Consider the following 13,380-nt stretch of genomic DNA (forward strand, 5'->3'; position numbering starts at 1 on the left):
AAAAGTCGACTTCCGTTCACTACGCTATCTGAGAGTTTGCACCCAGCGTTCAGCACCGAATCGCAATTTATTTTTGAGACATATGCACATATATTCACGTCGTAATTCCGACTCTGGAGCTCGCGCGTTCGCATTCCGTGACCACAACTTATCTGTCGAATTACTGCGACATCCATTTGATCTTTTAGTGAATTACACGCGCATTCCATGGGCGGATGACAGTGTCGCTGCACTGTGCTGCCACAGTCTGGTTGTGCTGGCAGGCCTGCACAGCGCCGTTAGTTGTGGTCAGGTCACGGAAAGGTCTGCCAGATAGCGTCCGGGGGCCGCAGGCCATCAGGCGCTAACGGCTGGTCATTGCCACCGCTCCCAGTAACGACCCCTTCGAAGTGACTCACCGCGCGGACGGCAGCGCGCGCTGACTTCATCCTAACAACCGAGCAGTGGTGAATGGAGGCCATTGGACTGGAAACACCAGCGGCGTCCTGTCACGCGGTGAAGAAGCGTTAGTTGGCCGAGCTGGGTGATCTGAGTTCCAGTCAGGTGGCACAAGGGACGGTGCGATGATGCAACGCCAGCTCACGCGACGGACGCAAAGTCGGGCGCGTCGCTCGGCGGAGAAGGGCTGCCAAATCAGTTATGTGACATACCAGAATGGTTGAAGGTCTCATGCAATGGGCACGCATGATATTTCGGATATTTTGCAGACCACTAGACTTCCCTGGTCGCCTAAAGCCACCAGCCTTCGCGTCGGTTGTGCAGGAGACGGAGATGGCCTGCCTCCAGCCGGCGACGGCGAACGGGGTCGCGGGCCAACGTTCTACTAACCTTGCCACGCAGCCCCCCCCCCCCCCCCCCACGTGATGGATGTGGCCGACTGGGTGCCACATGTGAATGACAAGCGGGCGCGGTCAGTGGACTCGTCGGCTGCGAGCTGAAACGATGCGAGCCGTGGCGAGACAGTGACCTCGCTAGAGTTCGCCTGATGGCTGTAATTCTGGCCGGATTAGACACATGGTAGCACCTCGCCGGCAGCCAACCCTGAAAGCATTCGCTCAATGCCAACCAAAACTAGCCCCCCTCGCACGCTGGATGTTGCGTGCCAGGTTGCTGGGCGTGAGCCCAGTGCTGCTGAGGTCCGCCCTACACTGCACGGCCGCTCCCCTGGCCTCGTCCATGCCGCGTCGGACAGCCTTCCGGCCCATACCAATCTCGGCCTGTTTTATGGACGCAGTTAATTGATTACCGTTTGGTTCGCTTCCAATAAACTGCCAGCACAAAGGCGGATGACGGGGCGCTTTTTATGACCCAGTTTTAGCAGCCGGGCAGCACCTGAGTCACTCGTCAAGTGGTGCGATTCCAACGCGCCGGTTTATCAAAAACAACAGCGTCTGACAGCCTGGCGGTGCATAACTCTGATCCCCCAAAAGAAAACACCGCTTGCTGTGATTCCGGCGAGCTCAGACGGTCAGCTGACGGTGCCTCTTTGATTCTTCGCAGACGGAAGCTGCTGGTGGAGCTGACCCAGACCCGCCACCTGCTGGTGACCGCTGTGGTGTCGTGTCAAGGAGCTGGAGGTCACGGCGGGTCAGGTGCCGGCCCTGGAGAAACGCGTCTACGAGCTAGAGACGTTGCTGAAGCGCAGGTCAGTGCTGGCGCGCCCGCCAACACCATCACGTCTGACTGTGGAGGATTCAGACAGTCCGCCATGGTCTCGGAGAGCACAGACGACAAAGCCCCTCAGCAGTATTTGTTTTCTGGAGCGAGTAACCAGGAAGGACTCTTGCGAGCAACGAGAGATGGTGTTTCTGTCTGGCGAAGGTTTATAAATCGTATGATGATTAATTAGTGTTATTTTCATGTGCTGCAATATGTCCTTACTTCCACCATAGACTTTCTTCTGTTTGAAACAACATTGCAGGTTAGCTATGCAAAGTCAACACAGCCAAGAACTCACAGCGTTAGAGGTCTGATCAAAAGATCACTGGCAGGCATATTTGTATCGGCCAACATCATATAACGAAGTAGACCCGGGCGTTGAGTTGTTCGGGTCATCTCATGCGACATGAATCTTTTTATAGCGCTAATAGTGTGGCAATATTACCAGAATCCACTGAAGTCCAGGCACCGCTTGTGCCCACCGCTGCGCTGTCGTAATACCCAACACCATTGTGCATTCATTGAAACATTAAGAAACAGAGCATCCGAACTATCCAAGCTCTGATGAATAAACTAGTCCGAAGCCGGCAGCGGGCCTGAAGAGCAAGCTTACACAGTTACCAGGACCTTTCCGCTGTGGTACCCGGATGCGTGGCGTGGTCACCCGCCCACCCGCCGCAGTCCGCGGCCTTCAGCGGCCTGGTGTGCTCGGCTTCCTCTCAACTGCCGCGGTTAGCGTGCTCGGCTGCCTCTTGACTGCCGCGGTCACAGCCAGTCGGGGAACTCTGTCAGCCGCCCCCAACAGAGTGCATCGCCTCCCCACAGACGGCAGGATATTGCCGCGCCCGAGTCGAGAAGTTCGGCGCCGTAGACATCGAGCCTGCCCGACTCATGACCGATGGATGGGCGGCAAACGCCGTACCGAGCGCGGCTCTGGATTATTGAAGCTGGCCCAGATGGCAGGTTCCGGGGTCAATACCAGACGCTGGCAGCGGTGGCGCCGGCCTGCAACGGCTCCAGGTGGAGCTCCAGAAGGCCAATATTGGACCGTGGGCTGAATCATACGGATGCCAACATCTGGCGACGCAGTCGTCCTCTCGCCAACAATGAGCAGCCGAGCTGCAGCCGACGCTGTCAGAGTACTGGCCACGTGGGGTCTAATGGCACCGAACGGCAGCACGTCGACCTGCGCGGGGCGTTGGGCCCAACTACACCTACTAAGAAGCGTGATCAGAGGCAATGCGCGCTCGCTGCCGCATCGTCGTGAAGCTCGTACTGTGCTGACAGCAGTGACGTGCGCAAATAATCTACCCTGCGCTCACTTCGATTGGGGCCACCTGGCTAAAAACAACCCTCAAGCCCCGCCACGGCCAGCACAGACGTCCGATGACGGGCGGCATCCTCCGAACCCTCAAACACGATATTCCGGTGAGATGATCTCGAGAGAGTCGGTTACGCTGAACCACCGGTGGGCGGTTTACATCGGGTCCAGTCTGCAACACTAGTGATGGGGGCTGTCGTCCGATCAACATGAAGCAGAAGCGGTATGGCGACAGCCCACACAGCGCTACCCGCAACATCCCCGTCGCGGGTCATTTGGCTGGCCTCCTGCAGTGATTCCTCAGGAAGCTTCGAGCGCCCAAACGCAATAGGTTGAAACTAGACGCTGACGTGCATAGAGCCGGATCTGCAGCTGACCGCGATCTTTGCTTTAGGGCTCATCCAGGGGTGTTTGCCCAGTTGAATGATTCGTTTAGCTCTGCATGCTTCTACACGCTGATCGTGCAGCTATGGAACCCAAGTCTAGCGAAACCGTGTCACCATGCCTATTTGCTCTGCGCTTGGCTGCGGCCAGGACTTGGATATGGCAATGCGCTCTAAATAAGCACTGCACGTGCAGGTTAAATGCTTCTTCCTCACGCCTTTTAACAATTTCGGTGAGAAGAGCTGACCGGCCACTGGACTGCACGGGTCACGGTGCTACCACATTGCACGGATTCTTAAATTATCCTTAACTTGCATTGTTCACAATTAATGGAGAGCTTTGGTTTCTTAAGGATATTGACCATAAAACATGCAAATGGATAGCTCACATTGACTCTACAATAACGGTATCGTTAGGCTTCTGGGCGAAATCGTCCCATTTTAGTTCAAGACTGGCAGTAAAGCTTAAACATCCTCCTGGATAGAACCCCAGCACTACATCCATCAGCCGAATAGCTGGACGGGACTCGCGTCCCTTGAATGCTGCAGTTCACCACCACCTCTGCGAGGGGCTGATGGGAGGCTCTCGGCCTTTCTGTCGAAGGAGGCCAGCGTGATTATGTGCTCAGGTCTGGCTCCCCTCACGGTCGTATGTTTTTGGTAATACCCTGAGGCTCTCAGAGGCGGTCACGCTTGATCCCAGTAAGAGGAATTTGCTCATCATCGCAAATCAAAGTTCAATTTTACCTCTCCCAGGGCTGTGTGAATTGTGTGTGGTGATGAACAGAATTAAAAAGATTGGGCTTTCTAAAACGGGTTCCAATTCTGTGTTTCCTGCGACGAGGAGAGTTAAAAATTCAGTTCTTTCAATCATAGCTAATCCAGCGCACCTGAACTACTGCCACTTCCCGGCTTTGTCTTCGGCCGTAAAGCTTTCGAGCCAGGGCACCGTCATAATGAAGTGCCCATCACCCAGGTAGTCCTTGCCTTCCAATGGGCCCGTTTTAGGACCAAAACTTTCCGGACTTTTGCAGCGTAAGAAGAGAACTCTGGCAAGATAAAAGTTGCCATGCCAGTGACGGGAGGCCTTTTTTGACGGACCGTTTAGTGTATCACATTTGTTGTGTAGCTTACGACCATACGAGCGAGGGCCTGACGGCTCGACTGAATGTACCGCCCCACCTGCTATCCATTCGGTTGACTGAGAAACAGCCCGGATGTCAGGGAGGTGGTTCGGAGGAACAGGAATATATAAGAACCCTTGCCTAGCGAAAATGAACGAAACATCCAATGCTCTAGGAATACCACTTGTCATGCAACGCCACGTGTTGGAGTTCGAAGTTCAAAACCTGTAACGGAAGTTTGGAAAGTTTTATGCCGGGCCGTATCCACAGGTCTGGCAGCCAGCCACGCGCACTCTCCCACGTGGACAGCGGCCTCTACTCAACCTCGGAGAGCGAGCACGAGGAGACTCGACCCCACAACCCAGGCACGGAGACCAGCTCGGGTGAGAACCCAGGCACGGAGGCCAGCTCAGGTGAGAACCGGGGGCCAATCACGCTGGCCGGAGCAGCTCCGGCACTCACATGCAGACGGCGGTGGGATCTGGCCGACGTCCTCATTTGAGGACGCTGACCGGTGCGCCCACGCGTGGGCAAGTGTGCCGTCGCTGCGGAGCAGTTGTCTGTACGCCGCTCTAGCGTCGCAGCGACTGGCAGGCCTGATTACTGCGCGGCGTACTGTAATTCGGCACCCACTTAAACTGAAGTCTCACTTCGACTCGACCCTCACCTGAAATTTTCCAGACAAGAAGAGGAAGCTTTTACAATTGGCGGCATTGTCGTGGTCTTGCAATGCACGATCAAAATACCCAGCTCTAACCTTTGATGAATGGTTCTTGGATACGATAGAGGTAGGGTGGTGTGATGTCACCTCGTTCTTTCCATGGAACACCAGAGTCAATGCTCATTTTCCCAAAAGATCGGGCCTCTTACGCTGCCCCTGCTCGCTGCTTCCGCCGTCCTCGGCTCTATTGAGCTAACGGGATAGCACAACATTATTCCACGGCCTAGACCACCTGGGCAGCGGAATCACTATCATCTGCACACACGGCGTCCTCTGCTTAACGAGGACTCCATAGGTAAAGTCACTTGAACAGTTAATGTGAACATACCTCACAAAGAAATATGTTGACGGCACTCGAACTGGACAGCTGTTTGCACTTCGGGTTAGAAGTGGTCTTTGACATATGCGCTCACATCTGACAAGTCTGTTCATGCGTACAAACGTGTCACAGAGTTTGTAAATGTAGGTGGCATTTGATGTGTTAGATGTGGCAATTCCAGTTAGGGATATGTGTAAACGCATCCATAGTGTGTACCGGACTGATTTCAAGGGGTGACATTCGGCATCCACTAATCAATTCATCGGTCGGTTAATCAACGCATAAACCGAATATGTTGCCAAAAAATCAGTCGAGATTAATTACTATGGTGTACATAGCGGATGTTAAAATCGACGATGAAATGCACAAACATTACCAATAGGACTGACGAAAATACAACAGGTAAATGAATAACATAGCAAGCCACGTAAAGCCCGGAGCTTAATGCAGAAAATTTCCTCAGCCTACAGACATCTCAAGGACCCAACCACAACAAACCAAGGCATGCAACCAACTGAATAGCTCATTCCAGCGAATTCAACCAACCAACAGTGCCAAGTATCCAACGAGATGACCAGCTTGAGATTCCAATTGACCATATAAACTCGAGTGTTCCAGAAAATCAACTATTCAACCCAGATAAATTCACGGATTGGCTAAACCTATGAGCACATGAAATGGTTAACGAGTTGGGGTGGGCACATATTCTGGGAAAATTACGAGCACGGTAACTGAACAGCACGGGAGAATTACGAGCACGGTTACTGAGCAGCATGCGTGACAGCTGTTATACGCGGCAGACGACACGATACGTAAGTGTCGGCTGCTGATGATGCCAGGGTACTGAGCTCCGGCCGCCTGATCAATGGTCCACACGAGACAATGTGAAAACCGTCGTTGCGTTGTACTATACGATGCATTTTTAATGATGTATGCGCCAGCTCCTGTAGTGCAGTGCAGAGCTGTCACTTTCGAGCCCGCGGGTCTGCAATGTCCGGGTTTAAACAGCTCGCAGGGCTGTGAACAAGACGCTCACGAAATTACATGGCCATGATGGCTGAATTCGTTATGACTGTCAAATCGATTTTGGTCAAACGTCACCGTTCAGACCATGCGTCTGAGCATACCGTGCCAAATCCTTGACTGAGAACTTTTCATGGGGCTAAGCCCATACAATGCGGAGCGATCCACCCATTTCCTCTCCACGTGTGGCCGGGCATGTCTGTTTGCCTGCAGACGGAAGTGGCGGACCCGTCTGGCAGACGCCTCAGTCCCGAGCTAACGCCACCTGAATGGACCAAGTTCACCGACGCCCACGCCGGGCATCGAGCTACGACCAATCAAAAGAAGTGCCGTGGCTAATTTACTGTCGAACTTTGCGGCAGACGACATTGGCCGAACCACTGCTGGAACGGGAGCCGAAACCGAAGCCGGAGTCGGAGTCGAAGCCAGAGCCGCGACCGAAACCGATCCGGGGAGTGCCGCCGCGGCGGAGGCTGACGGCCGCACCCCACCCGGACATGACCGGATGACGTCATCACCGGTCGCGGTCGCCGATGACGTCACCGACCCTGCACGCTCGCCGCTCAGGTGACTGGCGCCGCGACGATTGCCCAGCGTATCTCACTGCACAGCCGCCAGGGTCAGCTTCTACCTTTTCTACCTCACTTAACCGCGGTGAAGGTAACCAGCTCACCCCCGGTACTATTAAGGCACCAAGCCTTTAGATGCCATGAGTACGGCTGTGGGTGATAAGGGAAATAAATGCTTCTTGCGTGGCCTTGATATACCATTTTTGCAACAGAGACGTAGGAAGCCCATCCCAAACATCTGCAGCGGGAAACGTTCGCGATCGGCCAAAAAAAAACTGACTAAGAGCGTTGTTCCACCTGTTTGGTTGCTCAAATGTACACAGTACTAGGCCGTATGGTTAGATATTCCAACGGCTTTGGTGGGGTATCTATTACCAATATTTGTCGGTACTCACATACTGAACCATTGGCGCTAATGTCTGATATGCCTGAAAAAGGCATGTCAAGTTTAATTTCTTTCCTATAACGTCCCAATACCTATAATGGTATAAGCGTTGGGACGCGGTGTGTTCGGCGGATTGATCTGCTGAACATCAGTCCTACTCGCTTTCGCTGAGAAAACTGATAAGCGTTCAAACAAAGAGAATACACCAATGATGGATGTGGAGATCAATGCCAAGAAAACCGATTCCCACTGCCAGAAATTTGGCATTGGGTCTATGGCGGAGAATCGAGACAAAATAATCCAAGTTCTTCGCTAACATTGCTAAACTGCTAAACATTGCTAAACTGGGCCCTTGGCCGCGGTGATAATTGCTAATGGAAATCCGCAATTTGACGTAAACCAGGCTGGCTCTCAGAGAGTTCTCTGTTAAAAATGATGCTGACCGGACCGCGTGTCGTGTGTTTATCTCTCAGGCTTTCACCGATCAAAATAGCAATACACTTTGGACGTTATACGAGCAAACCTCAGAAACTCCACACTGTCATGATGTGCGAATTCGCGCACAGCTCCAGTCTCAACTAGCAAAATAAGTTGTGCTATTCTTGGTGCATAACATCTAGTTGTAAATGCGCTGAAAGTGACAATAACGCGAGTACTAACAAAGTTTCCAAGTCCCCAGTAGTAAACATATTTTTGTTTTGCTTCGTAGTGTGACAACTTGTGTACACCTGAAATGCTTTTGAAAAGCTGTTGATTTCCCGTGTGGTCTCGTACCGGGACCTCAGAGCAGCTGTCAATTGTTAGCCCAACTTGGGGCAGTCAAAGCTTATCGAGATTTCAAAAAGAAATTCTCACTGAACAGTGCTGGATCGCGGCAAAACAGAACCAACACTCGGTGCACTGGTGAGAGGAACGCGTGGGGCGCAGGCTGGATGTCTGGAACTGCAAGGTTTTACTGACTGTAACTTCGTAACAATCACAGTGTTTGTTACGGGGTAGCATTTTACACGTAATTCTGAACAAACATTTTAGTTCACATCTGCGTGAGCGATCGGATGAATACTACTCTGGCTCTCACCGGAGCCCTTTAGAGCCAATCGTCCTCTCGCTGATAGACTGAGACTGTGCGCGCTTTCCACACAGCAACCCAATCAGGCAGCTATCTCACGCGCAAAGTTATGCAAGGTTTCCCACGGGTATACTAAGTACGGCTGCAAATAAATTCGTAAATTCGACCGCGTGGGTGGCACAGGTACGTAATGGCTGCTCCCATTGGCTGCTCTCGGAGCTCCTGCGCTAGCACTGCTGGTCAGTGGCAGCTGGTGCGGATGTCATCTAAAGAAATGGCGTTGTTTATAGAAAAAAACTTGCTGAAGACCACTAAACATCACCCCACGTCTGGAGTTATCATCACGCCGAGGAGAGCTCACTCCGCTAGCACGCGTATGACTTATCATTAGGTATTTAAACAGATTTGAAAGTGTCCTCCTTGCTATGAGTTCTCCAAAAATGCTCGTTACAGTGCCCTTTACACGGGGAGAATGTCGCTATTTGGTGGCTTATGCATTTTATTTGTTGACGGTTGCCACTGGGCCCACCTCACGGTTGTCACGCGTTGACCCACCTCAGAAACTCTCACAACAAAATACGTGCTTAAACATCGCCAGCTTGTCAGACAGAATGTCTGAAAGCAAATCAAGTTATTTCTTAAACCTCCCTTAAACAAATAAACCTGTCTTCTGGCAGAGGTTTATCAGAGGTCTTCACTGAGAGGAAGCCTCTCAGAGATCCTCCTCTGACTTGGTGGATTTCATCAGGAGTCCTCCTACCCTGACGGGGAGTCCCTCAGATGCCCTCCGCTCCTGGCCGGGCGAGAGTCCACCCCTTCTAACAGGGAGTTCCTCAGATGCCCTCCGCTCCTGGCCGGGCGAGAGTCCACCCCTTCTAACAGGGAGTCCCTCAGATGCCCTCCGCTCCTGGTCGGGCGAGAGATCCACCTCCTCTAACAGGGAGTCCCTCAGGTGCCCTCCGCTCCTAGCCGGACGAGAGGTTCACCTCTTCTAACAGAGAGGTCGGCAGAGGTCCTCTCATGACGGAGCTCCTCTTCGGTGCTCCTATCACGACGGAGCTCCTTTTCTCTTGGCAGAGAGTCAGCGGAGACGCCGACGCGAGCTGCCTCTTCGTCTGCCACGGAGGAGGAGCACGACGCTCTCATCCGGCTGGAGGAGCAAGTGCAGTGGCTGCGTCAGCAGTTCCTGGACGCCGAACAGGAGTGGGAGCAGGTGCTTGAGGCGGTGGGGGCGGAGCAACAGTTTAGGCAGTTTGTCTGGAGTGGCAGACAAAATATAGGCTCGTCTTTGGTCTTTTCCCTCGCTGCCAATCGGTGTGGAAGTTGTTTGCTGCACGTAAACGTGCTCCATCCATTCCCTGCCTACACCAGTTCCTGCACACTGCCTAACCCGGTTCAGACATTTCTGGACCCAAATCACACGTATCCCTGGCAGAGAAGCCTGCCTCTGGCGATTGCTCATGGGCCCTAACTATCTCTGGTTGCTGCTCAGGGCTTCTGACTGCCTGTGGTATCACGTCAGCAGTGCTGACTTTCCGTTGTCTTCCAGCAATACCGGCAATCTTTTCCTCAGCAGCACCCGGCAGGCTTAAATCAACTCAGCAATGCTGAGTATTGCCGATGTCTCCTCAGGAGCGCCGCCAGCTAATGCAGGAGGTCACGCAGCGACAAGAGGACTGCCAGCTGATGGCCAGCGATATTCAGCACCTGGAGCAGGAGCAGCAGCCGCTCCTGCTTCTTCAGGAGCGGGCCAACAGTGTGCTGGACGTCTTACGGAATCTTCGACACGTGGTGAGGGCGCGCCTAAATCAGTCTCCGTCCATCAGATTATCAATGCATTTTTCTCCGGGGCTTTGTTCATCTCGAAACATTTTTACTTCTGAATTTGCCAGTGCCATTTCATTTTTAGCGCGGCGGACACGCTCGGGAGACCAGACTTCGAATTGACATGGCAATCACCAAAGTTTGTCAAAGCTGATGCTGGCAACGATTTTATTACTACTTATATAACTGGACAAATTTCGACGCTGTTTTGTGGCGTCTACGCAAGCAGTTCTTCACGTCCCCATTTCGGAGTGATGACACCCAAACGCACAATAAATTGAACATCGATTTCCTTATCGTAGATAGCAGCCTTCTGTCGCAAAATCGTTGTCGACCTCGCCGACATCCAAGAGGCTCCCGAGCCGTGACGTCAGCCGGTGTCGTCGGCCGCTGACATCACGCTCATACCCATCAGATTCCTCAGCCATGACGTCGGCCACTGATGTCATGTTCATACCCATCAGATTCCTCAGCCATGACGTCGGCCACTGATGTCATGTTCATACCCATCACACTCCTCAGCCATGACGTCGGCCATTGACGTCATGATCGCACCCATCATATTCTTCAGTCATGACACCGGCCACTGATGTCATGATCATACCTATCAAACTCCTCAGCCGTGACGCCAGCCGGTGACGTCGGCCACCGACATTATGTTCATACCCATTAAACTCCTCAGCCGTGACGTCGTCCATTGACGTCATGTTCATACCCATCAGGCTGCTCAGCCGTAACGTCAGCCGGCGACGTCGGCCACTGATGTCATGATCATTTTCATCAGACTCCGCAGCCATGACATCGGCCGCTGACGTCATGTACACACCCATCAAACTCCTCAGCCGTGGTGTCAGCCGGCGACGTCGGCCACTGATGTCATGATCATTTTCATCAGACTCCGCAGCCATGACATCGGCCACTGACGTCATGCTCATACCCATCAGGCTCCTAAGCCATGACGTCGTCCACTGACGTCATGCTCACACCCATCAGGTTTCTAAGCCGTGACGTCGTCCACTGACGTCATGCTCACACCCATCAGGTTTCTAAGCCGTGACGTCGTCCACTGACGTCATGTACACACCCATCAGGTTTCTAAGCCATGACGTCGTCCACTGACGTCATGCTCACACCCATCAGGTTTCTAAGCCGTGACGTCGGCCGCTGACGTCATGTACACACCCATCAAACTCCTCAGCCGTGGTGTCAGCCGGCGGCGTCGGCCACTGACGTCATGCTCATACCCATCAGACTCGTCAGTCGTAACATCGGCCGCAAACGTCATGTTCATACCCGACTGACTCCACAGCCGTGGCGGCAGCCGGTGTCGTCGGCCACTGACATCATGCCCATACCCGATAGACTCCTCAGCCGTGACGTCGGCTGCTGTCTTCTCCCAGTGACGGCACACCGACAGTCCTCAGACCTCCCATCTGTGACGTCGTTCTGTGTTCTCTGCCAGTGGCGTCATGCTCCTCCCGTTTCAGAACATTTCGACTCGCGCGCTGGGCCGCCTGGTGTACGACGCCCTGGAGCGGTGTCAGGAGACGGACGGCGGCCAGGCGGCCTTCCGGTTCCTAAACGCCCTGCACCGGGCCGCCTCGGGCTACGAGCGTCTGAGCACCGAGAGCCTGATCCAGCTGGCGCTGGAGGGTCTGGGCCCCGACCGGAGCCGGTGGAGGAGCGCAGCTGAGCAGCGCCGGGGTCTCGCGGGTCGGGGGTCACTCTGGGCACACGGGTCACACATTCAGGTTTTGGGCGTGGGAACGCGGCGGCGAGCGCCAGAGTCGCCGTAGGCCTCGGCTAACGGTTTTGCTGGTGAGAGGCCTTGGGATTGAAGCTGGCAGCAGGCTCCCTTGTACCATTGCGAAGGCACTTGAGCTTGTCGAAGAGCTGTCGGAAAGGCTAGCCTGTATGGGTTCATGTGGTGGGTGGACGCGGAGCACTTCCCACGCGGTCCATTCACCTGGAAGTCGTCTTAGCCGTGACCAGGAGCGAGATGACTTGGTCGGTCTCGGATGCATGTCCAGACAGCACCAAACGGCGCCCTTATTTTCTTACATGTGGCGGTATTTTTCTACAGCTTGCATCCCCGAGGCTTCTCGCGCTGAAGTTTGTTGTTAACTTGGCGATGGAGCTCAGGCTTTAATCACGTGTAACGCTCCAGTCGAATCGCTGTGTTTACGAGCATTCACTGTGCACGATGTTTTGCGACTATAACTTCGTAGGATTACGTTCATGTTACTGTAAGCTGAACGTCATCCCGAGTTGTCAACTGGACCCGTCAAGCTTGAAGGTTGCACTAGAGCACGCTTACTAAATGTTCGTGTTGTTTATCCATCGTCCCACTGCGATGATGCGAAAATAAGTGCTGCAACTGCGCAGTCAATAAACAATTTTCCTGTCCTAGATTTCATGCACGATTTGACGTTCCATAAGTGTCCAGCAGTGTCACGATCATAAGAAAATTCTGGAGAGCTGGACGTGGAGAATTCTCCAGCTAACTCCGCCGCAAGCGCATTGAGTGAGAAGGATTCCAAAGCGGCGAGTAATGGACATTTGGAGACGGCGCCGTCGTATCGTGAAATGGCTAGTCCTGGTGTTGAGACCTCCACTTTTCGGAGGATTCAAGCGCTAATGAAGCGGGCCAGCCGGACACAAAAATGGTGAGTGGGCAGCATTGGTAACAGCGATGATAAATCATGAAGTGCTCAGCTCTGGCTTAGTGGCTTACAGTCAACGAACAGTGTGTAGAATAGCCTATCTTCATCAGTGGGGTAATTGCTTCAACATGAGAAGAGAAACGAATTGAATTCAGACTTATTTGTCTGAAATCGATCCATGGCGAGCATGTCAAAACAGTTGTTTGCGACTGCACATGTCGCTTAAACCATCCGCGTTACGTTGTGTTGAGATCCATAGTAGTGATAGCGTGGTTTGTTTTGATTGGTTCATTAGTCTGTTTGTACTCGCTGCATGTGCA

General features: G+C 53.2%; 1 protein-coding gene across 1 annotated transcript in view; it reads left to right on the forward strand.

Moving 5' to 3' along the window:
* The first annotated feature begins 1,565 nt into the window (after positions 1-1,565).
* LOC119113019 (uncharacterized) overlaps positions 1,566-13,380 on the forward strand; it is a 16,367-nt gene continuing 4,552 nt past the window's right edge. The window contains exons 1-6 of the mRNA XM_037237335.1: positions 1,566-1,645; positions 4,758-4,900; positions 6,913-7,117; positions 9,651-9,786; positions 10,206-10,364; positions 11,885-12,072. Of these exons, the coding sequence (XP_037093230.1) occupies positions 7,056-7,117; positions 9,651-9,786; positions 10,206-10,364; positions 11,885-12,072 (545 nt within the window). The 5' untranslated portion in view covers positions 1,566-1,645; positions 4,758-4,900; positions 6,913-7,055. The remainder of the gene's footprint in view (positions 1,646-4,757; positions 4,901-6,912; positions 7,118-9,650; positions 9,787-10,205; positions 10,365-11,884; positions 12,073-13,380) is intronic.

Source organism: Pollicipes pollicipes, unplaced genomic scaffold, assembly GCF_011947565.3.
Source record: "Pollicipes pollicipes isolate AB1234 unplaced genomic scaffold, Ppol_2.1 Scaffold_7261;HRSCAF=8764_pilon_pilon_pilon, whole genome shotgun sequence".
Taxonomy (NCBI): domain Eukaryota; kingdom Metazoa; phylum Arthropoda; class Thecostraca; order Pollicipedomorpha; family Pollicipedidae; genus Pollicipes; species Pollicipes pollicipes.